Raw genomic sequence first — 23,909 nt, forward strand, 5'->3', positions numbered from 1 at the left:
AATATGATTAAACATTTTATTGATAAATGTATTTATGAAATGTTAAAAGAAAATCTAAGGATTAAAAAAAATCACTTAAAACCTCAAGCAAATTAACATGTTTTAAGTATAGCTGCTAGATTGTCCATTTACTACATTTTGATTTTACAAACTCAATGACATCTACAGGGCTCCGGGGACACTCAGACTTTGTAACGCACTGTGCCAAGAACCGTTCACCATGTGGATTTATGCCAACAACAACTGAGGCCTTCAGGTGGCGTGCTGTCTGTGTTTATTCTCCCCGATATCCCGCTCTTAAGCTCTTCATGCTTTAAAGCGGTGTCACAGAAACACACCTGTCAGGTTAAGTACATCCTCTAGTGTTGGTTTTGGATCCGACATGCTCCAGATATGGGCAAAAAAAAAAAAAAACAACAACCCTCCACCTCTAAAGCTTCAAGCACCGACAGACAGATAGATCTTAAGTAGCATCAATGGAAAACACAAAAACAATGCAAGGGAAATGTACAGAAGGATGAAAAAATGTAAAATATTTTTAAAAAATCTTTATTGTCATATACATGGACAAGTTATGTGAGGCTAATTCTAAGCAAACCAATTTGAATGCATTTCTAAGGAACAAAGTAGCATCCTATAGTAGGATTCCATAGCAGTGCAAAAGTAGTGTGCATTGAAAGAAAAAAAAAATGTGATGCACAACTTAGTGTATAAAAACCTACGGGAATTACTCGCATGACAATAAAAATCAGCTTTGTCGTGTGATGAAAGCCTAATAGCGTGTACGAGAAGCATGACACAGCTGGAGAACATTGTGTTAAAGTTTCCACTTGTGCAACCTTTCAGAAGTAGTTCTGAAGCGAACAAATGAATGAGCACATCTCGGATTTTGCACCGAGGGTGCATTACAGAGGAGTAGGCGACCCACTCAGCAGCTCCATCGCTGTTTCGCCATCGATTCCACACGGTGTGTCACTATGATGGATTGCTCCGTGGGCTTCAAGGAGACCTGTAGTGGGACCACCGTATTGACAAGGCTCCCATTTCTCCGTCCTCCGCTCGTTAAATACTTCTCTGCAAAGTTAATGAAGGGAAAACAGGGAGGGGGGGGGGACGACTGGGGATCTTCTCTTGTGTTTATGTGATTTGATTTAGTTTTAGGCATTTAAACAGAGAGCTCTGTCATTTTCCAGAATGACTGCAGGGGATGCATTGCAACACCCACACCTTTATATATATTTATAAAGCGCCCTGCAAAAAGCATTTACACCCATTGATCTTTTATTTTTTCCCTTCACATTTTCTGATGTTACAAACACATCCTTTTAAGTATCGTAATAGGATTTTATGTAACCCAGCAAGACCTGTGGCAACCCTGCGATCAGGTGGGAGAATATGTTGACATGATGTATAATTAGACATGCACTCCACATATCTGGGTTTATGGAAAGTTGGCAAGAAAAAAAAGCACAAATCTTGTTTAAAGTTTCTCAAAAGCCACGGAGGGCACCCCAGCAGAGATATAGAAGAAGGTGCTATGATCAGAGGAGAGCAAAATTAAATATCTGGCCTGCATGGAAAACAAACAAACCAATGGAGGTCACCCAGAACAATACCCACACTGGAGCATGGTGGTGGCAGTGTCATGCTTTGGGGATGTTTTATCCACAGATGGGACAGGGAGTTTGGTCAGCTTTGATGCGAAGCTGGATGAAGCTAAATACTCGTCAATCCTAGAAGAAAAGCTGTTATTGGCTGTAAAGGATTACAGACTAGGGTGAAGGATTCTCCTTACAGCGACACAACCCTAAACAGACTGAAACTTTATGCTTACAGATATTATCCCTCCAACCTGACTGAGCTAGAGCTATTTAGCAAGAAAGTGTGAGAAAATATTTTGAATCTCTGATAAAATACCGACACATTTTGGTTGCAACATGGAAAATGTGAGAGGTTTAAGGGAGGTGAACACTTTTTGCAAAAAAAGCTAACTCTGGTATACCGGATCAGAACAAGAATGTATAAAAAGTTGCAATTTCCTCTGCTATAGCTGCACAAGTTAACTTCAGAAAGTTAACAAAGCAGCCCGACACACAGATTTTTGACAACTGCAGATATGATACAATTCTCAGCTAGGGCACTCTTTAGGGACCAGACTAAATTGGCAGCAGACGGAGGATGTGGCCTCATTCAGACGGTCTAATCTGGCATCTGGTATTGCAACCAGAATCAGTGAGCCCACAGGGGCTGGCGGGGCGAGCAGAGATGGAGGTGTAATTGAGAGCAGCAGTTTGGGTTCTAATAGGAAAATGAGATGAGATAGGGCCCTGAGTTTCAGGTGAATGTCCAACATGGTGCCGTTTTTAACTGGAGCTGTTGTTGCCGAGAGCGGAGGGTTGTTAGAAGGGTCAGCATGCGGCGAGGATCTATTATGTCTTTTAAAAAGCGGAAACTGACAATGCAAGTCGCCCGATGTAGAAAGCAGACTTGCAAAGTTTGCAGTTGTGCCGGCTGTCACCTAACTTCCCAATTAGAGTGAGTCAGTGCAGCATGAGCCTATATGATCTCCAGTTCAAGAGGTGGAAAGACGTATATCTGTGTCAGCTCTCAACTACAACCCTTTTCATCACATCAGGCAAAAAAAAAACGACAAAGGACGCACTTGAAAGCAAACGCTTACAATCTCACGTCTAAAGCGATCTTTACTCTCTTGGCAATCTCATGCATCAGTAAAACAACATCCCAACAGAAGATGCCAGGCAGCGTAATCCCCTTCGGTTTTCGTCGCTACACCGTGGTGATCTTTTTGTCCTTGGTGGCCTGTTTGATGGCGGCCTGCTCGCAGATGATCTCCTTCAGCCTCTGGAGACGGGTGTTCTGGGTGCTCATGTCCCCCACGCCCGTCTGACTGCGGTGCAGCAGGGACAGGGCGTTGATGTACTCCAGCTCGGTGTAGCGGACGCCCTGGTCCACCACCAGGTTCAGCAACTCGTCTGCCGTGTTGTACAGCATCTCGTAGTACTGCCTGGAAGACAGGAGAGGAAATACGGGTGAATAACATCAGAGAAGGGGGCCACGGCGAGAGAAGCCGGAGAAGAATGCGGGGAGGAGATATAGAAAAACAGACACAGGTAATGTATGCCCGTCTTTGCTCTCGCAAGGCTGAATCAAAGAGACGCGGAGAACAAAGAGAAAACACAAAAGCCGGACCAACCGCTGTTGCTGTCAAGCTCGATTGTTTTCCAAGCGGACATCAAGGCCCTGAAGACGCGGCTGCGGGGAGCTGCAGGTAAAGGGGAAAGCATTTACAGGCTCCCAATAACTAAGCCTGTTCTTCTGAAATATAGCAGACAGACAGAAGAGGAAAGGGACCGAGTGTAGAATAAACAGCTCTTTAATCGGGACCAAACGCCTCAATGGGCCATTTGAAAGAGCGCATGAAGCACATACTGATAAAGCAAGCTGGTTAAATGGACAGCGGGCACTATTGAACAGCACGCTTCTGAATAAATTGGATCAACTATGTCTAGGCGAACTGCATTCAACCTTTGGCAGGATTCTTCAGGGTGGGGGTTTGTATGTTTTATGACTCGGCAGAGAAAAAATTTGTATTGATGCCCTAGATATCTCCAGATCAATATACAGAACCCACCCTGAGGAGAAACACGCATTCCTAAGCAAAGAGAGAAGACTCAAGGTAAGGTTATGCGGTGGGAGATGGCAGAGATCTTTTTCGCTCCGGGGGAAAACGGGTCAAACACCTTGGAAAGTAAATGCATGTTCCTGTGTAGCACAACTCTGAAGTGTGTAAAGGAGGAAGCTCATGCCGGCAAACACTAAAATAGATTTGAGCTTTTCGTGCCCTTAAGGCCCAAATGTTACACTCCCATAAAGCAGCTGCGGCAGCAGACTTGAGGAAGAGGACGGCAGAAGTGGTTTACAACACACGGCACGTTTACAGTTAGCTCACCTTTTACAATTCGTAGCCAAAGTTTCTACAACACTTGTACTTCACTGCATTTTGTCACACAGCAACCTTAAACTTCCATGCATTTTACATGATAGACTAACACTAAGTGGTGCAGAATTGTTAATTGGAAACTGATGCATAGGTTTCAAAATTTTTTGACAAGTAAATATCGGAAATGTGTGGCGTTTATTTTTAAACCCACTGAGCAAATATTTCATAGAATCATCTTTTGCTGCAATTCCAGCTGCAAGTCTTTTAGCGTATGTCTCTGCCAGCTTTACACATCTAGTGACTGAAATGTTTGCCCATTATTCTATTGGGAAAACAGCTCAAGCTCAGTCAGATTAGATGGAGAGCGTCTGTGAACAGCAGTTTTCAGATCTCGCCACAGATTCTCCATCGGGTTTAGGTCTGGACTTTGAACAGATGAATATGTTTTGTTTTAAACTATTCTATTGTAGTCCTGGCTTTATGTTTAGGGTCATTGTCCTGCTGGAAGGTGAACCTTTGCCCCAGCCTCAAGCCTTTTGCAGACTCCAACAGGTTTTCTTCTTTTTAATGCTTTTCTTTTAACAATGGCTTTCTTCTTGCCACTCTACCATAAAGACCACATTTGTGCAGTGTACCATTAATAGTTGTGCTGTGGACAGGTTCCCCCACCTGAGCTGAGGTTCTCTGCAGTTCATGCAGAGTCACCAGAGGCCTCTTGGTTGCATCTCTGATCAGTGCTCTCCTTGTATGGCCTGTAAGTTTAGGTGGACGGCCTTGTCTTAGTAGGTTGACAGTAGTGCCATAGTCTGTTCATTTCTGGATGATGGAGTGAACAGCGCTCCGTGAGATGATCAAAGCTTTTTATAGCCTAAAGCTGCTTTGAAATTCTCCACAACTTTATCCCTGGTGTGTTTATCTGGTCTGTTCCGTGAACTTCATGATGCCGTTTGCTCCCCAATATTCTCTTAACCAACCTCTGAGGCCGTCACAGAGCAGCTGTATTTCTACTGAGATTAGATTAAACACAGATTCAGTTGTTAGCAATCATCAGGCAACTTCTGAAGGTAATTGGTTGAACTCAGAGAAAAGGGGGCTGAATACTTTTGCACACCACATCTTTCAGTTTTTTATTTGTAAAAATGTTTTAAATCTTGTATAATTTTCTCCACTTCACAATTGCATACTACTTTGTGTTGGTCTTTCACATAAGACTCCAGTAAAATATCTTTATGGTTGTGGTTGTTATGTGAGAAAATGTGGAAAAGTTCAAGGGCTATGAATACTTTTGCAAGTCACTGCATGTATCATTTCCCTTCCACTTCATAATTAAGCGTTGCTTTGTGTTGGTCTGTAACACAGAGACCAAATAATTGAAGTTTGTGGCTGAAACGTTCAAAAATATTCCATGACAAGTTTGTTTCAATACAGGCAGGGGACACGCGCTGATTATACTCTTAGTCTTCGCCACTATTTGTTTTTATATACCAAACCTGAAAATCAATACAGAATAGTTGTGTTATTTAAAAAGGTTCGATTTGTGTCAATAATGACAGAGAAGGCTGCAGCCAAAACTGCTGCAGGGCTCGTTTTTCTCTTAAGAGGAAAGGAGGACTTCCTTTATTAGAATAAACTACCCACCTTGGCCAAGGACAGCTGCTGGTCAGCCAATAACAGCCACTCCTGCTGCTTTGTAAGAAAGACACTGAAGGAGCATAATGGTAACTCTGTTAAGCTAAATGAAGGCTTTGAATTTCTTTTTAAAGGTGTTTTTTTATTAGAAGAGAAATTTTAGATTTCAATATTTCTATACTTTACATTTTGTGTAACAGCAGACACAGACTCCCAATTTTTCACATGGATGCTTCCTTAAAAGGAGAAGAAGTTGAGCTCTCTGGTGTTCTTAATAAAATTCTATATTTTTTAGATTTAAAACTACAAAACAGAAGAAAAAACTTGAAAAGTGTTACGAAAGGGAAGGATGAATAAGGTAGAGCCATGGAGTAAATGACAGACAACTTTAGAGATAAATGAGGAACAGAGGTGCATAATATCTGTTTTTTGGCCTTCCCTTGACGAGTGACGCCCTTGATCGCCAAAGCATTTGCATTCTGCTTCACCCTCCATTCTGCTCTTCACTCCTCTTCAAGGCTTTGTTCATTTTTTTCATCCTTGAATTCATTTTATGAAATAGCTGTTGAAATGATTGAGTATTGCACACTCGCTATTTAAGTTAGGATGAGACGAGACGGCAACAATAACGGGTCTCATCTTGCAATAAAACGAAGCATAAATGTAGGATTTTGTCTCTGTACTTTATAAATGTACTTAAGTATTCTAGTTGTATTCCCCAGATTCAGCTATTACATGTGAGGGGAAATCACCTTGTTCTGTGATTTAATGGAAAAAAACATGCAAATCTCTAAAAATATATATCAGTTTCTTTTGAGAAAGAAACTGATATATATTTAAATTATTTCAATGTTCATTCTCCACACAAAAAATTGTGAACTTGCCTGACAACATGAAGTACGCCAACAGATCTTCTTGTGCCTCGGTTTGAACATATTCAAAATATGACAAAGTCCTTGACATCTTTCAATAGTTATAAAGCCATTTTTGAGGTTTTGGGACTTCAGTAAACCACAGTGAGAGCCATTACCCACAAATAGAGAAAGCATAAAAAAGTGGTAAACCTTCTCAGGACTCACTGGGCTATCAAAGTCACAAAAGAAACCAGAACAACATCTGAAGCACTGCAAGCCTCAACTGCCTCAGTTTAGGTCAGTCTTTTTGATTCAGAAAAATGGAAATGAGTGATATTTACTCCGTCTCTAGCGGACACTAGCCTCTTTCAAATTTGCCAAAAAAAAACACCTTAAAGATCCTCTTGCTTTTTGAGAAAATATTCTGTAGATAAACAAGACTAAAGTGAAACGTCTTGTAAGGTGTACACCCTGTTACATTTGGCATAAACCAAAAGCATTTATAAAAGTAATCCTACAGTCAAACACGGTGGTGGTAGAGGGCTGGACCGGCATTAGGTTGCTGTAACTCTGTAACGCAAAGCGTGTTATAATGAATAAAATCCCCAGCTGAATAGTTACTTGTTTGTGTAATACTGATATTAATTTACTAGTTTGCTGGGAAAATTGATCTTATTTCTCTTGTTTACAACTGATAAGGGGCTACTAAATCCCACTGTGTACATTATAGTTCTGTAGGATCTCATGTGACAAAAACTGCCTCCGCCACGAGACGGCGTTGTGAACCGTCATCTGTCTGCTGAGAGCCCGTGTTTGTTTGGGTGTCTGAGCCGTGAGGACTGCTGGCAATCCGGGTTTTGTTCAGCACATAGGGGAGGGGGAGGGTGGTCCGGAAAGCAAAACGTGTGTGTGCGCGCGTGTTAGTCGATCTATCAATGTGTCTGAGTGATATATTTTAGCGTGTGCTGAAAACACTTTCAAACAGTTCATTACCCAAGCAGTTGGAAAGCTATTTGCCGAACAGGGAAAGGCTGTTAATAAGATTAAAATCTCTCCGCACCCCACCATCAAGAAAGAAGCCCTTGTGGCTTACACACTATAACACGCACACACATACTTGTCCCTTTGGTAGAGTAGCAACTGGTTAATGAAACAAGCCTGATTTTTCAAACAGCACCACAGTGAATTGTTTTGATTGCCCTCCTCTTTAGAGTCTTTACAGTCCTCAGCCTCCCTCTGTGTACACTCCGTTACCCACACATGAACACTGCATTTTTTTGTTGTTTTTTTTGCCAATTTCCACCTGCTTCCTCCACAAGTCCAATCTATAAGAGCTCTGATTTAGTAATCAGCTTCCGTGTATATGTGCGCGAACGTGCCTCTGTGGAGTGCATTTCATTAAATTTTAATTAGCTTCCTCCTACCTCTCCACGTATGCAAAGAATATTAAATAAATTTATGATGCGACGGCAGTGCGGGACGGACACGTGACAATGGAACAAGAGAGACGCGGCGAGGAGAATTGAAAAGTGGAAGAAAGATGAGATTCAGCACAATTCATTTCCCCTCATTTGTTGCGTATACAATATTAAAGCCATTACAGGCTGCCTCTGTCAGCACGTTTGGAAAAACACATTAGTTAGTAGGGGAAAGATGAGCAAGAGAGGTTAAGAAAAAACAAAAAAAACAAAGAAAACGAGCAAGCATGTGGATCAACCTGTGTATCAGCTGGGACCAAGCCTGGTTGATGCTGTAACAAATACCTCCTGGCACCAAGGCTTTTTATTTTGTTCCTGTCATTTTATCTCACCTATCCTAACAGCACAGCACACATATTCTATTATGTTGGAATTCAAAGCTGAAATCTATGTAAACATAGAAAAAAGGAAAAGCAAAACAAAATGAACACAAGGCAGCCGAGATTACAGCCGAAAGTTGCAGAAGAGTGATGACGTTACCTGTGGAAGATCAAATTCATCAGTGCTTAACACCATGGCCATGTGTAGCTATAGAAAAGCCTGCAGTTTAAATAGTAGTTCATTAGTGGAACGTTAATATGGTGGTTTGTCCCGTGCGGAGCAAGAGGTCAGGACGTTGTCGGAGACTGGCCGATTGCTAACCTAACAATCCGGCACATGGCGCAGGGATCTAAAAGCTCTCTTTAGCAAGTCCAATCTGTGTGCAATTTGCCTACAGAGTTGAATTAATTGATTGTGGCACATTCAAATAACTAAAATTGTATTGATTGAAATAGACACATTGTTGTACTTTGGAAATTAGCAAAAGGCTAAAATATGACACATTTACTTATATTTGTAGTATTTTAGCCTTTGGCTAATTTCCAATTGGTTGTAAGTTGATGTTATTCAGAAAAAAAAACATATATAAATGAAATAAAAACACAGAAATCTTACATATGTTTTCAAGTTATTCTTGTCAGCATCTGGGTAGATATTCAAAAGCAGCTTAAAGTCTCACTTTTCTGTACTCCTGACGGTTTAGCTGCACTACAGCAATATACCAGTCAAAACATTGTTATGAGAACATAGACTCCAACAAAACCCAAAATCTGTAGGTCAACTACAATAATGTGTCTCGCATGTCATTTGTTCCTAAAAAGTCTCTTCAGGTAATCGTTACCAATGTGGTAGGAAAGGAAAGGAAAGAAAAGTGCTAACATACAATCTGGTTCAGCAAGATGTAGGAGGAGCGAGTTTTAATTTAAGTTTATGAAGCAATCCGTTCCTGTCAGGAGATTTAACAGAGGCCATGAAAAGTATAAACCATAGCAAAACACATTTTTAATCCTAAAAAATGTTAAGCTCACAAAAGAACACCTCTTTTAGGAAATTGAGAATACTTACTCCATCTGTCATGGCCATTTATGTTGAATTTTTGTAAATCACGAGTTCTATTTATTTAGTTTTTTTTCTCTAGAAAAGTGACTTTTTAAATTATTTATATGCTTTTAAACCACCGGAAAGGCCAATATTTCATAATTTCTTTCATACTTCTTCAGGTTTTTAGTAAAATTGTAGAATTTCCCTTTAAGGTTATAAAAAAATAAAAGGAAATAACATTAACATTGGTTGAACAAATGATCAATGCATGGCCACCTGGTAAAACTTATTAGCAAGGTTCAAGAGAAGGTACACACACACACACACACACACAGTCAACGCTTAAAAACGCGACAGACATTTCAACAGTGCATGTGCATTCAGCTCATGTCATCCATCCCTGGAGCTAACAGGTTGAATAGAGGGCAGCTTGTCAAGAAAGTTCATTGTCCTGATGGCCTGAGGCGAGAAGCTCTTCCAAAGTCTGGATGTTCTGGCCCAAACCCTCTGCAGCCTCCGACCGGAGGGCAGGAGCACAAAGACGTGGTGGGAGGGGACCAGCATGATGACTGTGGTCTTTCTGATGCTACGGTCTTATAGATGTCATAATTAGTATTTTTATTCACCGAAAGATTAATCACATTAACATAATAGGATGATTTGCTTTAAAACACCCAGAGGTTGTCGTTGTTGGCCAACATCTCAACATGGGCTTTCTGTCAGGAGTTTACATATATACTTTTGAATATCATATATATATGTTTAAACAGCTGCAACTGTTTACACTGCCTTTGTATTTCTTCTCAAAGATAAGTATCCAGGTGTCTGACAGCACGTTATCCCACTAATGAAAAAGCTTTAAGCCAAGTAGCCATTTACTGAGTCCTATATATTCACCTGTAGTAAATCTTCTTCTCTGCTCTGAGGAGGAATATCTGACTGTAAAGAGTCTGAAAGACTTGCATGTTGGAAAACATATGTTACTATGACAACTGGAGACTATGATGCTCAACGTAAGCTGTGGACTAATTGTATTTTTTTTAGGTGTAATGCTGTGTTTAAAGGGTTCATTCATTTATGTCTGCTTGTAAATCTTGTTATGGGAACTGAAACAAACCTTTAAAGTAACTAACGGATGACACCTGTGTTTTACTGCTAAACATAAATGGTAAGGTGGCTTTGTGAACCTCTAATCTTAGTCTTAACATCCTCTTGGCTCTTTGAATCCGTGTGCAATACCTCCCTTCCCTCCTCCTGACTCCATCTCCCTCCAGAGCTGTGCATTTGTCTCTCCTCTGGTAATGAGGAAAGGTCTGCAGAGACCGGGGCTGAAGCTTCATCAGCAAAGACCGGTCTCATCATGCAGCATCGGCACAAACATACGCATGAACACACACAAACTCTCGACTAGCTTCATCAGCAAAGGCGAGTGCCGTCGTGCTGTGACGTGTGCATATAGCAAGCAGAAAGCATGGAGACAGGCGCCATCAACAAAGAGCCGCCTTATCACACGCCGTCTTGCGCATGCACGCAGGGAACAAGAGCGGCAGAGGAGAGAGGCTGCAGGTAGACGGGAAGGAGGAGAATTTCAATTGAGCCGAGGCGGTGCGAGTGATTGGACTATGGCAAAAACAAGAAAACGACAAGGAGAAGGGGGGGGAGAAAAAGAGGAAGGAGAGAGATAAAGCAAGAAACACAAGGTGACAAGGAGGGAGACAGAAGTGACAGTGTACTGCAACCCGGCCTAAATGCGAACGCTTTCATCTGTTGACACCCACTACCTCCTGACATGGCCGTCAACTGTACTTAGAACCACAATCTGGGAGGACACACCAGGCTTTCACCTTGACACACATGAGCTTAAAGCCAGAGACAGTTTATTTGCCAACGCAGTGAGTCTCAGAGATGCACAGCCACCGGGGAGGCAGACTTTAAGAAAAATACAGAGTGCAACACCTCATTGTGCATTACAGACATGCACACTGGAACACTGGAACCGTTCCAGTGGCAGACAGGTGGGTGAGATGGGATGAACCCTGGGGGTGTCGCCAGAATGAGGCTGTCAGACTCCTGTTTAAGCTAACTGGTTGGATAAGCTGCAGCAGATTCGTTGTTTGTGTTATGACAACCCTCCAACCTGCATTCATGGGTCACCAGACTGCTCAGAGCTTTACTTTTGGTGAATTTGTAATAGTGCCTCGGTCTGTGCCTGAAAAACATACTTAAGCTAATGGACTCTTCAGATCTTAATGACAATTTGCCATTTAAGCTTGTCAATGGCAAACTTTAGGGTAATTTTCATAATAAAAACATTAAAGGAGGGGAAGGCTGAACAAACAGTGGATGGATGAAAGGAGTGCTGGACAGATAAATATGATAAAAATTAATGAATGCTTTGGACCACGTGTAAAACTCAAGGCTCGCATCCCGTCAAGGCAATTAATCCTGCCCTCAAGAGCCAAAAAAGGCATACAATGTCATAAAGTAGAGGCATATATCCTTTTAAGTTGTATAAAGTGGCTAAAACTTTACCTCCTGTAGAGACTGTTGATTTTTTAAAACTGTGTAGTAAAAGCAACCTGCCACTAGATGTCAGTTTTCCCACAACATATTAAAACAACTTAGAAAAGTAATGCAGAATGATGAGTTTAAAGAGTAACTCACCCCGATATCAGCTTCTTTTGCATATAAACTGTATAAACCTAGCCTAATGGTGCTACTTTTATGTTGCTGTGCATTTTCTTTGTATTTCTATGTGAACTGAAATGAGATAATGAAATCAAAAGTATCATCTATACGCGTGCAACCAGTCCTTTTAATGACTTCATAATGCCAAAGGGGCCCAATACAGAAACAAGTTTGACGCCCCTGCTTTAGACAATGGGACAAGGGGGGGAAAAAAAAGCATTGTTTGTGTATTAACCCTGAAATTTTGTTTTCTGAAAGAAAGAAAAATACAGTCTGATTCAAGTTTGTGCGGAAGTACTAAAATAGATCATAAGGCAAACATTTTAACATGTGATCAGGCCTCTTTGCACTTCAAATCAAATAGATACCCTGTTGTTGCCCATTCTCAACAGGAACCAAAAAAACAAAATACATGTACACATACACATGCAAGGACATAAGGCTGGACGATAATTCAATAACGATATATATCGATCGACAGAATTATATCGATGATAGAAAAAAGGGTCAATAAAAAGTGCAATAGAACAGTTTTCCTTCCTTTTGCATTCTAGCCCATCATGTAGGTTAATATTACAGTCATTAGATTCCTCCCAACCAATCACAATGCAGACCCAGGAACCAGGCCCCGCCCCCTTCAAAGAGTTCAGAGAGCAAGCGTTCTTTTTTTCTATTTTAAAAACATTGCCGTTTAGGTAAAAAAGTTAGTTTAATAAAGAGTTGAGATTGAATTCAGTGTTTGTGTGTTCTGTGTCTAAAAATAGGTTGTTAAGCAACAGCATAAAATGGTCAGGGCTGCACTCAAAATGTATGTTTTAACTTTGTTGATAATTATCAATATCGATCAATATGATTTCCTATATCGTCCAGCCCTCCAAGGACAGCGATTAAAGTTGTCCGAATTTTTAATTGTTTTATTGTCCTATTTTAAAAGAAAATTCACCTGTCATGTGTAACTACACAGTCTTCTGGTGTTATTTCAAGATAAAAGGACTCACCAGCAACTTCCTAAGTTTAACTTATCTCAGCTCCCGTCGAAGAAAAACATCAGCATAAACAGAAAGAGAGCGATAGAAAGAGAGGGAGACGGGTGGCCACAGCGGACAACAAGAGGTGATCAGTAGAGTGATAAGGTTGAGTGCGGCGTCAATAAACAGAAACACACACACACACACACACACACACACTCTGAGATGACTTTGCGGTGACACGCCGGTTTGCCAAACGAGCCCTGTCTCTGAGCAGATGGTTAGAGTGTGTGTGTGTGTGTTTCTCTGATCGTTTGTGTATGTGTGTTTGACCTTGACATGCAAGCTTATGTTGCTGCCAAACTTCTGACTGAGCGACACGAGACCGCGTTGGGACGATACAAATCCACCTGCTCACACACACACACACTAACACAAAGACACACGCGCGGGTCAAATCAGCAGGTGCAACTCTGACAACTGGATACACTGTAAGTTTTCACAATTTCTTCTTGCAGCATGCAAGCAAGAGTTTAGCCACAAGGTGACACTGTTTCCCCACCGTTTTCACTCTGTGGGAAAGGCAAACAGAGGTTTGTGTGTGTGCGTGCGTTTGTGTGTCTTCATTTGCTCTGCAGTGCTGACAACCGGGCCTTACTGTAGTTTTTAACTCGGATCATTGGCTGTTATGGTGCTCTTGCAGCCAAAACACAAACACAAATGATCAAAACGCGCACACACACACACACACACACACACAGGGGCAGAAACAGGTGCACGGTTTTACCGCAAAACATCTGCAGCCGGTCTGTAAAGCAGACACCCTGCTGTGATTTGTTTTATTTTTTTTCGTCCCTTGATTATTTGCCATCCTTTCTTTGGGTCCCATTGCTTCAGACTGTTTGTCACTGCTTATTCTGGTTTTCTTTGAACGTCTTTACTCCCAAACTGTAAAGCTTTAAAACAACAAGATTATGCACTCAATTACAAGTCTGTGTTGCACAGGGAGTCCAATAAATTACTCTTTTTTTTGGTCCTCGAAGGTGGCAGTATGAAAAGGTGAGACACATTTTAATCCCCCGAGGACTTTCTCATTTATAACAGCACTCAAAAAGAGCTAAACCCAGAGAGCAGGGATTGCACACAGCAGCCTCTAAACTCACTAACCCTGGTAATGATGTGTGCAAAAAAAAAAACAAATAAAAAACTTTCAAGCCACAAATTTGTCTTTTTAATTTAATTTCACAAAAAGAAGGAATTGAGGGGGAAAAAGTGTCCATAGCCAGCACTAAATACCATCTCCATGCCAACCTGTTGTTTAGGAGACATTCCAGAAAAAAACTAAATATTTTCTGTCCTTCATAACAATGTGGAGTTCGCTAAAGTCTACTGGGACTTTGACCGGAGACAAACAGCATCCTTTGGTCGGGCGAGAGTAAGATTGAGCTTTTCTGCAACAGTGGCTGGAGGTAAGTCTGGCTTTAACCAGGATGAATTTGTGGGGGGAAAAAGGGACAGAGATTATGATGATGATGTTCTGTTCCTCTTCCAAATGCCCTTGGACACTTCAGAAAGCAATGCATTATGAAAATCCCAAGATTTTGAACAGAAGTCAGATGGCCTTGTGCAAAAAACAGAAAATGTATCCTTTTTTGAGGTCTTTCAGCAGGATGATCATCCAAAACATGTGGCCAAGCTGACACAGAGATGATTCACAGATGGGGGTGAGTTTACAAGTGAACCCTAGACTCTGTTCTCATTCTTTTTTTTAAATGTTATAGGAAAAGACTAATCACTGTTCAATTGTCAATGGGAGTTACACAATTATCATTTATCAGTATGTTGAAGTATGTCGATTTTCTCCATAATATCAAAATATTCAGTTTGAGTCTGTGATGTACAGACTGGCGACCTGTCCAGGGTGTACCCCGCCTCTCGCCCAATGAACGCTGGAGATAGGCACCAGCAACCCCCGCGACCCCATGAGGGATTAAGCGGTTTGGAAAATGGATGGATGGATGGATGGAGTCTGTGATGTTTCAGTTTGAGTTCATGCTACTTTCGATCATACCTGTTTTGCACATCTGTGTCAGTAATAGCTTGTGAACAGAACAGGAGCTTATAACTCTAAATAAATGCAAGAGCGATTTGTTACAAGTTCAAGAACAAACAAAACATCTCAGGACATTTTTTGATGTTCTTCATAAGAAAAAGAAGAAGAAATGATACAATCTAAAAAAAAAAAACTACATTAACATTTCTGTGCTTGAAATAAGCTAGTTTTTTGGTCAAAATGACCATTTACTGATCACATCAATCCAAGACAGAAAATATTTACACATATGTCTAAAAGAAGCACTCATGTGCAATGAGGAATTAGATTAAATTGACTAGAATACATTTATTATATATAAAAAAAGCTTCACACTCCTTTAACTAACACCATCTTCAAATCTGGATTATTTTTCAATCACGCTGATCTTCAGGAGGTTTTTCAACTGTGTAGAGTACTTTCTTCACCACACATTGGGTTTTGAATGACCTCTAAAGAGTTAAATTTGGGTCTCATCTATCCAAAGCATATTTTGTTAGTATTTCACTGCATTAAAGATGCTTTAACGTGTTTTTTCTTCAGCAGTGGAGTTTTGGGCAGCGAGTGTGAATAAGGGCCATTACGGATGAGTGCTCTACTTCCTGGTTTCTGCCCATTTCAGGTCTCTCCTGTCCTCAAAGTGAGTACCTTGCTAAGAACACTTCTGATTATTCTACTGAATCCAAAAACAGAAATCCTTTTTAGGTTTATGACTTTCGGAAATTCACAATGAAATCAGTATGTTTTATAACAAGGTCTTGAGAGAGCTCTTTGCTCCTTCTTTATTCTCCGTATGTTTTACAGGTCCTTGTTTAGTCAGATGTCAAAGACAAATCCTCATTTCAAAAGGCGATGGACACCTTTCTTTTCTTATGTTCTGCAAGCCTGTGCGGATTCTCTGTGATCTGGGTCATGGCAGCTATAGCGGGCTTCAATTGAAGGCAAACCAGACTTTCAACCAGTGAATGAAAGCCTTCTTGACTTTGATTTTAGCCTGCTGTGTTTTGCTTACACAAATCATGTGATACCTGAGTAAGGAGAACCCCTTTTAAGAGGTAATTTAGGACTAAAACAGATGGCAGTTATTTGCACTGATAGGAGGCAGAATTGTTTCCCACTACAGACAAGTTTAAGCTATTATTTGGCGTTCGTTGCATTTTTCAACCTCATTTTAATGTGTTCAATGCTTATTCCCTGAGTCATTCCACGTTATTACACCTAATTTATGGACTAATTTGTGTTGATTTCTTTGAAGGTGTAGATTATTTGGGTTGCTTGGGGGTGTGGATTTTATGTCCTTAGAGCCGTTAAACATACATTCACTAAGAAGAACGCTGACCTGTTCAATACTCGTTTTCCCTCCATAGTCTTGGTATATCAACTGCTTACTTTAAAACAACTATAAGGCTAGTTCCAGTTGAAGGCTGAATAAAAAATATATATTTAAACATGCTAATTGGCTGTTCAGAGTATCTTTGCATGCGTGGGAGTGAGGGATCACTACAGGTGTGTGTATGTGGGGATTTTGTATGCGTTTGTGAGAATCTGTATCTGGGAGCCGGAGGCCGGCCAATCCAAAAAGCCATGAATGTGTAAACAATGAGCTTTGCAATTCCCAATCAACACTTCCACACCGCCCACGCCTCGTAATCAGGGAGAGTGGGAGAAAGAGAGAAAAGACACAAAAAGCCATCACCCCCATTTCACCGTAATCAAAGCAGACAGGAGGAAGAAATAACATGCTAATCACCGCCACATCCGGTACGGTCCAGAACAGTTCAGGTCATTACACTTTACCTCCTTAGTTTATTTTCTGTGCTGCGTTTATACCAAAGTGCATTAATAATAATGTCCAAACTCTGCTGGCACACGATCACCAACGCACTAAAAAAATATGGCATATTTTAGGAGATGTTAAAAGGAACTAATTAACTCTTCACCATATGATTCACTCCTTAAGTTTTATCGCTCAATAATTCTCCTTTTTCCCCTATGATCTCTGCATACTGTATGTTCCTTGTGATTATTTCAGGCAACTTCTATCCATGCAACCTTCTCTACTTCCCTTTCAAACCGCTCTTGAGATGCAATGAGAATCTTTCCTGACCTGAGGACTCTTATGCCTTCATGTTTACACCAGCCCTTTAACGCACATAAATATCAGATTCTCCTAGAAAGAAGGTAAGGAAATGGCATAAAAATAGTGTCCCCTCTTTCTGCCACGTTCACGGAGATGCAGAAGCCTGTTGGGCCTGGGAATCAACGGGCGACAGCATGTAGAGTCGGCAAATTTTACATCAATGATTGTGAAGAAAACACAAACAAGCAATTGAAAAAAAAAAAACAACGTAACCTTCTGTCGCTCTTGTGCACTGACATTGCTTCTTTTTGAACTTGGAGAAATGATGCATCGCAAAACTGCATCTAATAAGTTCTGCACAAAAGTTGGATTTTCACTGTCCGTTTATAAAATTTATTTTGTGAAAGAATTTTTGATCCAAAAAATTCACTCCTCCAAGATCTCTAAGAATCAGGAAGTAGTAAGTAGTAGATGTCTCCAAATGCCGCCTTAGAACTTTCTTGGAGCGCCTCTAGTGTGAACGGCAACTGCACTTTTTTCCTGTCGCCAGTCCTCGACATAGTTTTTGTTTTCTTTTTAAACACATTGGGCCAGTACAGAAAAAAAAAAGAGAGACTCTGACCTGGCAAAGTCGAGGTCGGCCTCTCTGGACATGGTGATGTTTGTGAGGTTCTGCTGGAGGACAAAGATGTTTCTACACATCTTTTTGATGCCAGACTCGCTGATCCTCTTAAAGTACTGAGCTCCATTGATTAGAATGCAGGAAATGAGATGACCAAGACCTGGGGGGGGGGCATTAAAAAAGGCTTTATTAGGATGTAGACAGCTGACTGTTGACTAAAGAAGAAAAATACATATCGAGTATGCTCAAAAATACTTGAAACACTCACAAGGTTCCCCCATATTTTTCATGTAAATAGTCAATACCATTCTAGACTCAATTGTTTCAGTCCTTTAATGGCCAATTTAAAAATATAAATGGTTAACTATGAATATATGGCAAAAATCATGTCAGTGTTTAAGGAAGGATGGGTAAAGATGGATGGGGGGGAAACCCTGCTATAAGGGAATAGGCAGAACCTTTTGACCCCACCAGGGTCCAGCATACCTTCAAATATATACTGGAACTTGTGCTGCTGCAAAGCGGCTCCCATGGCTTCTTCTATAGCCGAGATGTCCTTGTTCAGTTTGACCACCAGGGGGTCGTAGTCCATGCTTTCCACATTGGCCACAATGGCATAGTTCCCCTGCTTGGTCAGGGGGATCAGGTAATGGAAACAATGCACCCTGGAGTAAAGCAGGGGAGGACAGTTAATAAAAAGAAAGTAGATAAAAGTTGAAACATATTTAACTGTAAGGATTAAATCAAATCGTCATTAAATGCGCGCCGTTCCTCAAACTATCATTTACAATTCTATTCCTCAAGAACGTTTCAGCCACCTGCTGGTATTATATTAGTCTTTTAAATCCCAGTATTAAGTGGGTATAATGTGAACTGTCTACCTGCTTTTAAACCCTATAATTTATACAAAAATTATTCGGTTTCATAAGTATTCAACTACAACTACATCACTGCTGGATATCATTAGGCTAGGCAGAGTGCCGGAGAGCACCACACTGAATATGCAACATTTTCCTTAGGGGTGTTGAGAGAAAAGCTTTAACATCATGTAAATCTAGGGCATAGTTTCAATACCGGTATGTAAACAACTTTTTTTTTATACCAACATAAATTTAAACCTGATAAACATTAGTTGAAGAGCCTTCAGGAGGATGTACTTTAGAGCAGAAAGGAATGTATGTATAGAAATTACAGCTCCTTAACATATTCTGTCAGAGGGCTCAAAATAATTGGACATTTGCAAGTGACATTCCCTGCAAAGCAACAGCCTGAAGGATATGTGTTCACACAACCTTTGGTTCACCCCTGGATTGGAGAAAAATCTGTTGGTACATCTACCAAAATAAAAATATTTTTTTAGTGGCTCAGCAAAATAAAAGGGCTAAAGGTGGCAGTTATAGAGGAGCTGAAGATATTTTTATTTGAGGAAGATAATTCTTCACAGTCTCAAGCCAACTTAGAAAATAGTATCCATCATTAAGTATCATCTGTTTACATTGTCTCCCACTTATCAGCGATTGTGACACCCCACCAGCTCATTCCCGAGGATCCAAAGGGCTCACAAGTGATATTGACGCTCCAGTGAGTTCTGAATTTAAGTCCAGCCAATGTATAAAAAAAAGGCTAACTTCAGCAGACTTGATCCAGGATCTCACATCTTCAGTGAGGATCTATATCTACAGGCAGACCTGTAAACCCAGAGCTTTGCTTTTTGAATCAGCTCTTTCTTCACCATGGCCGACTGGAGCCGTGGCCACATTGTAGCAGATAAGGGTCCAATCCATCCTGCTACATTACTTATAAGCAAGACCTTAAGATACTTGAGCACCTTCTTTTGTTGTGTATAGACTTCTGTCTTCTATCGCTTTTGTGCATTTACAGATATTTAATTGTTAAAGCTAGTTAGATGTCTCTAAAAAAATGACACAGAGGACCAGGAAGGCTTAATTTCTTAAAACTCTGTAAATTATCCAGATGTGCCTCAGAAGAAAATGTTTAAACCCTACAATATTATTCTAAAGGATATAACTTACTACCTCTTTCCCCACAGATAGCTGTGAACAGATAGAGGATTTTATCTATATTACAGTTATAATTAACAAAAGGTACGAGCTTGAGATTGCCTAATAGTGATGTGACGGAATCGCAATGCTGAGGAAATTTCGGCAATCGAATATGCTTATCAATCTCCACAAAATTACATCCACAAGTTCCTGGTAAATAAAAAAGCACTACATCCATACCAGGGCATATTTCTGGGGTAAATTACTACCCTGATATTACATTTTTTACCCCAGTAAATGCATGAACCCTTCTGTATCCTGTGAGGGTAAAAATCTGGTCCATTGTTCCCTCACCAGGACAAAAAGCACATCGGTCCTCCTAAATTCAAGGGTTCTACAATCAATCAGGGATGCCTTTTGAAAACACCAGAGTCTGCAAACTGTGCAGCCACAGTCTGCCACTCCACAGACTAGATTGGCATACAATTTCATTTTATTTATATAACATTCTTTGGACTGGAAGAAAATATGTGCAAAACAGGCTGCATGAATATGTTCTTTTCATCATACAGAAGGTCTTCAGGAGCACTCCTTGCACTCCAAAAGGTGTGTGGTCACTACAAGTGTTAAGCATGTACCAGGATATGTGCACCTTAGACTTGCTCTGTTTACTCATTAGTGTTTCTTGATGAGGAAAAGGAGAATAGAAAAAAAAGATGAAATCTGAATGTATTAGTACAGATAACCAATGATAAAAAAAAAAATAGGAAAGAAAAGAAGAAATTAAGATCAGCTGGCGGTACACTTCCCACTGGAGGTCACATGAGCTAAACCTAATCAAGCTGCATTTTCCTGCCTGAACAGAGATCTAGATCTCTCAATTTCATAAAAAATACCTTCTTTTTTTTTAACAACTTGTATTTCTATGTTCACTTTTAACCACAATATTTGTCCGAGCTCAGGGGGTTTCACAAAGGGCTGCCACGAATCACAAAGTCAATACTATTTAAATTCCTTGATCACAGTGCCCAGGGTGTAAAAATATAAAAATGATATGGGTGAATGTCTTTTCCCCTTACGGCAAAAGCCAAAAAGCACACTGCATACCTCGATCTCTCGTCCCTCCCTCTGAATTCTATCATTTTTTCCCCACTAAGCCACTGTAGATCCTTTTGTTAACCCCCACCACCACTTTAACCTCACTCATCTCTCCTCCTCCCCTTTCTCTCCCTTCCATGCCTCCTCCTTTCTTCCTCATGGCTTCATCTAGCTGGTACCACTATCAGGGGAAATTCGCTAGATGGGGAGAGTCAATGGAGTGTAGCGTATAGCTAGACATCAGCCTCAGGGAGGGTTTTCAACTGAAATCATCAACAATATTGCATAAGCTACACAATGGAGTACAGGGAGGGATGGGAAAAGAGAGGGATGATGGAGGACTATTAGTGGTTGTAGGGGAGTGAAAAAGTATATGGTGTGGTAAATTAACTTAGACATTGACATTCAAAACACATACTGAAGACAATGCAGTTCTCAAATGGAGCATTTGCAAGAGAAGAAATTATTTTTGGCACATTCCCGGGAGACAAAAATTATATCAAGGCAGTAATATTAAGAAAGAATAGGTGGTAAAAACAGCCCATGTAAGGTCATGTGTGAAAATCAGGACACCCGAACACAGCCTGCTTGCTTTCTAACATATTCAGGTATATACATTTTTAAAATCAGCTATAGCAATGCAGACAAATTCAAGCAAAAATAAAATTATCGACTGACGTTTGATATTGTTTGCCGAATGACTAAAACAGGGCTAATTTATGTAATTTCTCTTTAAACCATGCCCTCTTCGAGCGATAAATAATCATAAAAAAAAAAATCAGAAGACAACAGGTAAACATTTCTTTTGAAAGAACTCAACATTTAATGAGGCGGTCATGTCACATTCCCAAGTGCATGGATAAAACAGGGATGTGGCTGAGTCAAGGTTTGTTATGATGTTTGGCTGAAATTAAAACTCTGCCAGTGTGACAGACAAGACAGAGAGTGTGTTTATTTTGCTGCATATCAGACATCTAATAATGAATGCAGATGGTTGCTATTAAAACCTCAAACATACCTTCTGCTGCAAATGCAATTAACCTCAAAATTTCTTCAACTTCACCCCAAATCAACAGCAAGATTGTTGGAACATGGACACAATAAAATAAATCTGAGGACATGTCAAAACTGGTAAAGACATAAAAATATTAAGCTTCAGAAAATTTCCTGACCTAAACTATATGGAATATTTGTAGAATGGACTTTGGTCAGGAAACACATCAATCTCAACAACCCCCACCAAACTGATTAGACGAGTGGAGAAATGTTCAACCACAATCATGCCAGAAGCCTGTTGATGGCTACAAAAAGTGTTGTTTTTCTGCAACGTGCCAACAGATGTTCATTGCATTTTTGTCCATGCATACAATCTCTAGGGATTAGTGAAAAATAGGGATGCACCAACATGAAAATTTGGGCAGATATCGATATCCGATATTAATATTGCTGTTATGTCCGATAATTGATATTAACTTATGTGTGTCTCCTTTACATTTCTGGGATGATCAAATTTTGCACACATTTGTTCCGACTGAAAAACGACCACAGTGCTGACATTGCATCTCTGCTTCATTTGAAAAGCCAACAATTGTGGCTGTAATGCACTACTGTCACTGTCACATGGCCCATAAAACAACCCCACCCCCTCTCCTTCTTAAAACACTGCCATAAAGGGCAATAAGATGGAAATAAACAACGGTTGTTCATATTGGCCCAGTTGTACTTATTGGACCGATACAATAAAAAAAAAAAGACTAAAATTGGCCAATACCGATGTTAATGCCGATATATCGTGCATCCCTAGTGAAAATCCACAATGAGCTCCAGCTTTTGCTCCTCAGTTCTTGTTTTTAACACTAAGGGAGACTGATAGGTCCACAAGGGATAAAGGAATAGCTCAAATGTGTCATTAAATACCCAAATTAATACAACAATGATGAGTCTATATAAACTCCTGACTTGACCTGAAAGACAATGACAATGTAAAACACCACAATAAGCATTTACATTCCCGTATTTCTTTTACATACCTGACCTCCAGATGTAAAACCAGGAGACAACGGTCAGCAATATCCTGGAAGCCCCGAGACAGATCGCTGAGAGTCTGGAGAATCTGCTCCCTGCTCCGTTCGTTGTCCCCAAGCCCCTGGCTGTCTGCTGAGGATGGAGAGGCACCTGGGTGCAAGCAAACAGGAAGGTACAAGTAATCAAATTAGCCAAACAGCTAAAGAGCAACATTAAGACAGACGACTTCTTGAAAACTTAAAACTCCTGAGGTCTTGTAACCCAAAAAAGAAGCTTATTTTTACTAGAATGTCCTCTACTCCTAATGTGCACTTCATATGGAAATCATAGCGGTGATGTAAATGACACCGGCTTATTTCCATGTGTGTCACTGCACCATTAGTTCAACTTCACACACTCGCCTAGTCCTTCTGCGTGTTCCCGTACTTTCTTCACACCACTTGTGCTGAGGCAGCAGGAGCATGTGTTACTGTACGGCATTGTAAGCGACACAAAAGAGCCGACTGGGCTTGTGTGAACGTGAGCCTGAGAGGCCGATGAGTATATATAAATTCAGCTCAGCGTAGATCAATGGCCATAAATTAACAAGAGGGGGAAAAGGAGAGAAATTGGCCGCGTCACTCATATATAAGTCTATTTGGCCAATGAGGCGTGCGTAGATGTGTATGCAGTGTGTGTGTGTGTGTATGTACAGAGACTGACTGTTGAACAGGAGAATGCAGGGGTCCGCGATCGATGTGCCGCAGTCAAAGCCACCTCCCTGCTTATTCTTTCTGCCCTTCCCGAAGGTCACACATGGATGCAAGCCGGTACAAGTCAACACCCACACACACATACACACATGCGTATGTACGGCTAAGACCAAAGATGTGGTAAACTACTTAAAGCCCACAGTAATGTGGAGTTATGTCTTTATTGTGATATACAGGTGCATCTCAATTAGAACTTCATCAAACGTTAACCCACCTCAGAAATTACGGTCAATTAGAATGTTCCATGAGACCAATAAAACATTTAATTCATAAAGTGTGTCCAAAAACTGTACAATA

The 23,909-nt window shown here is 40.6% G+C and overlaps 1 protein-coding gene across 1 annotated transcript in view; it reads right to left on the reverse strand.

The window, feature by feature from the left end:
* Window positions 1-528: 528 nt before the first annotated feature.
* LOC118556334 (exocyst complex component 4-like) overlaps window positions 529-23,909 on the reverse strand; it is a gene marked incomplete at its 5' end in the record, with an annotated part of 36,558 nt that continues 13,177 nt past the window's right edge. Inside the window, 4 exon segments of the mRNA XM_036132735.1 lie at window positions 529-3,025; window positions 17,735-17,894; window positions 18,221-18,399; window positions 22,866-23,010. Coding sequence (XP_035988628.1) covers window positions 2,788-3,025; window positions 17,735-17,894; window positions 18,221-18,399; window positions 22,866-23,010 — 722 coding nt within the window.

Source organism: Fundulus heteroclitus, unplaced genomic scaffold (assembly GCF_011125445.2).
Source record: "Fundulus heteroclitus isolate FHET01 unplaced genomic scaffold, MU-UCD_Fhet_4.1 scaffold_532, whole genome shotgun sequence".
In the NCBI taxonomy this organism is placed as follows: domain Eukaryota; kingdom Metazoa; phylum Chordata; class Actinopteri; order Cyprinodontiformes; family Fundulidae; genus Fundulus; species Fundulus heteroclitus.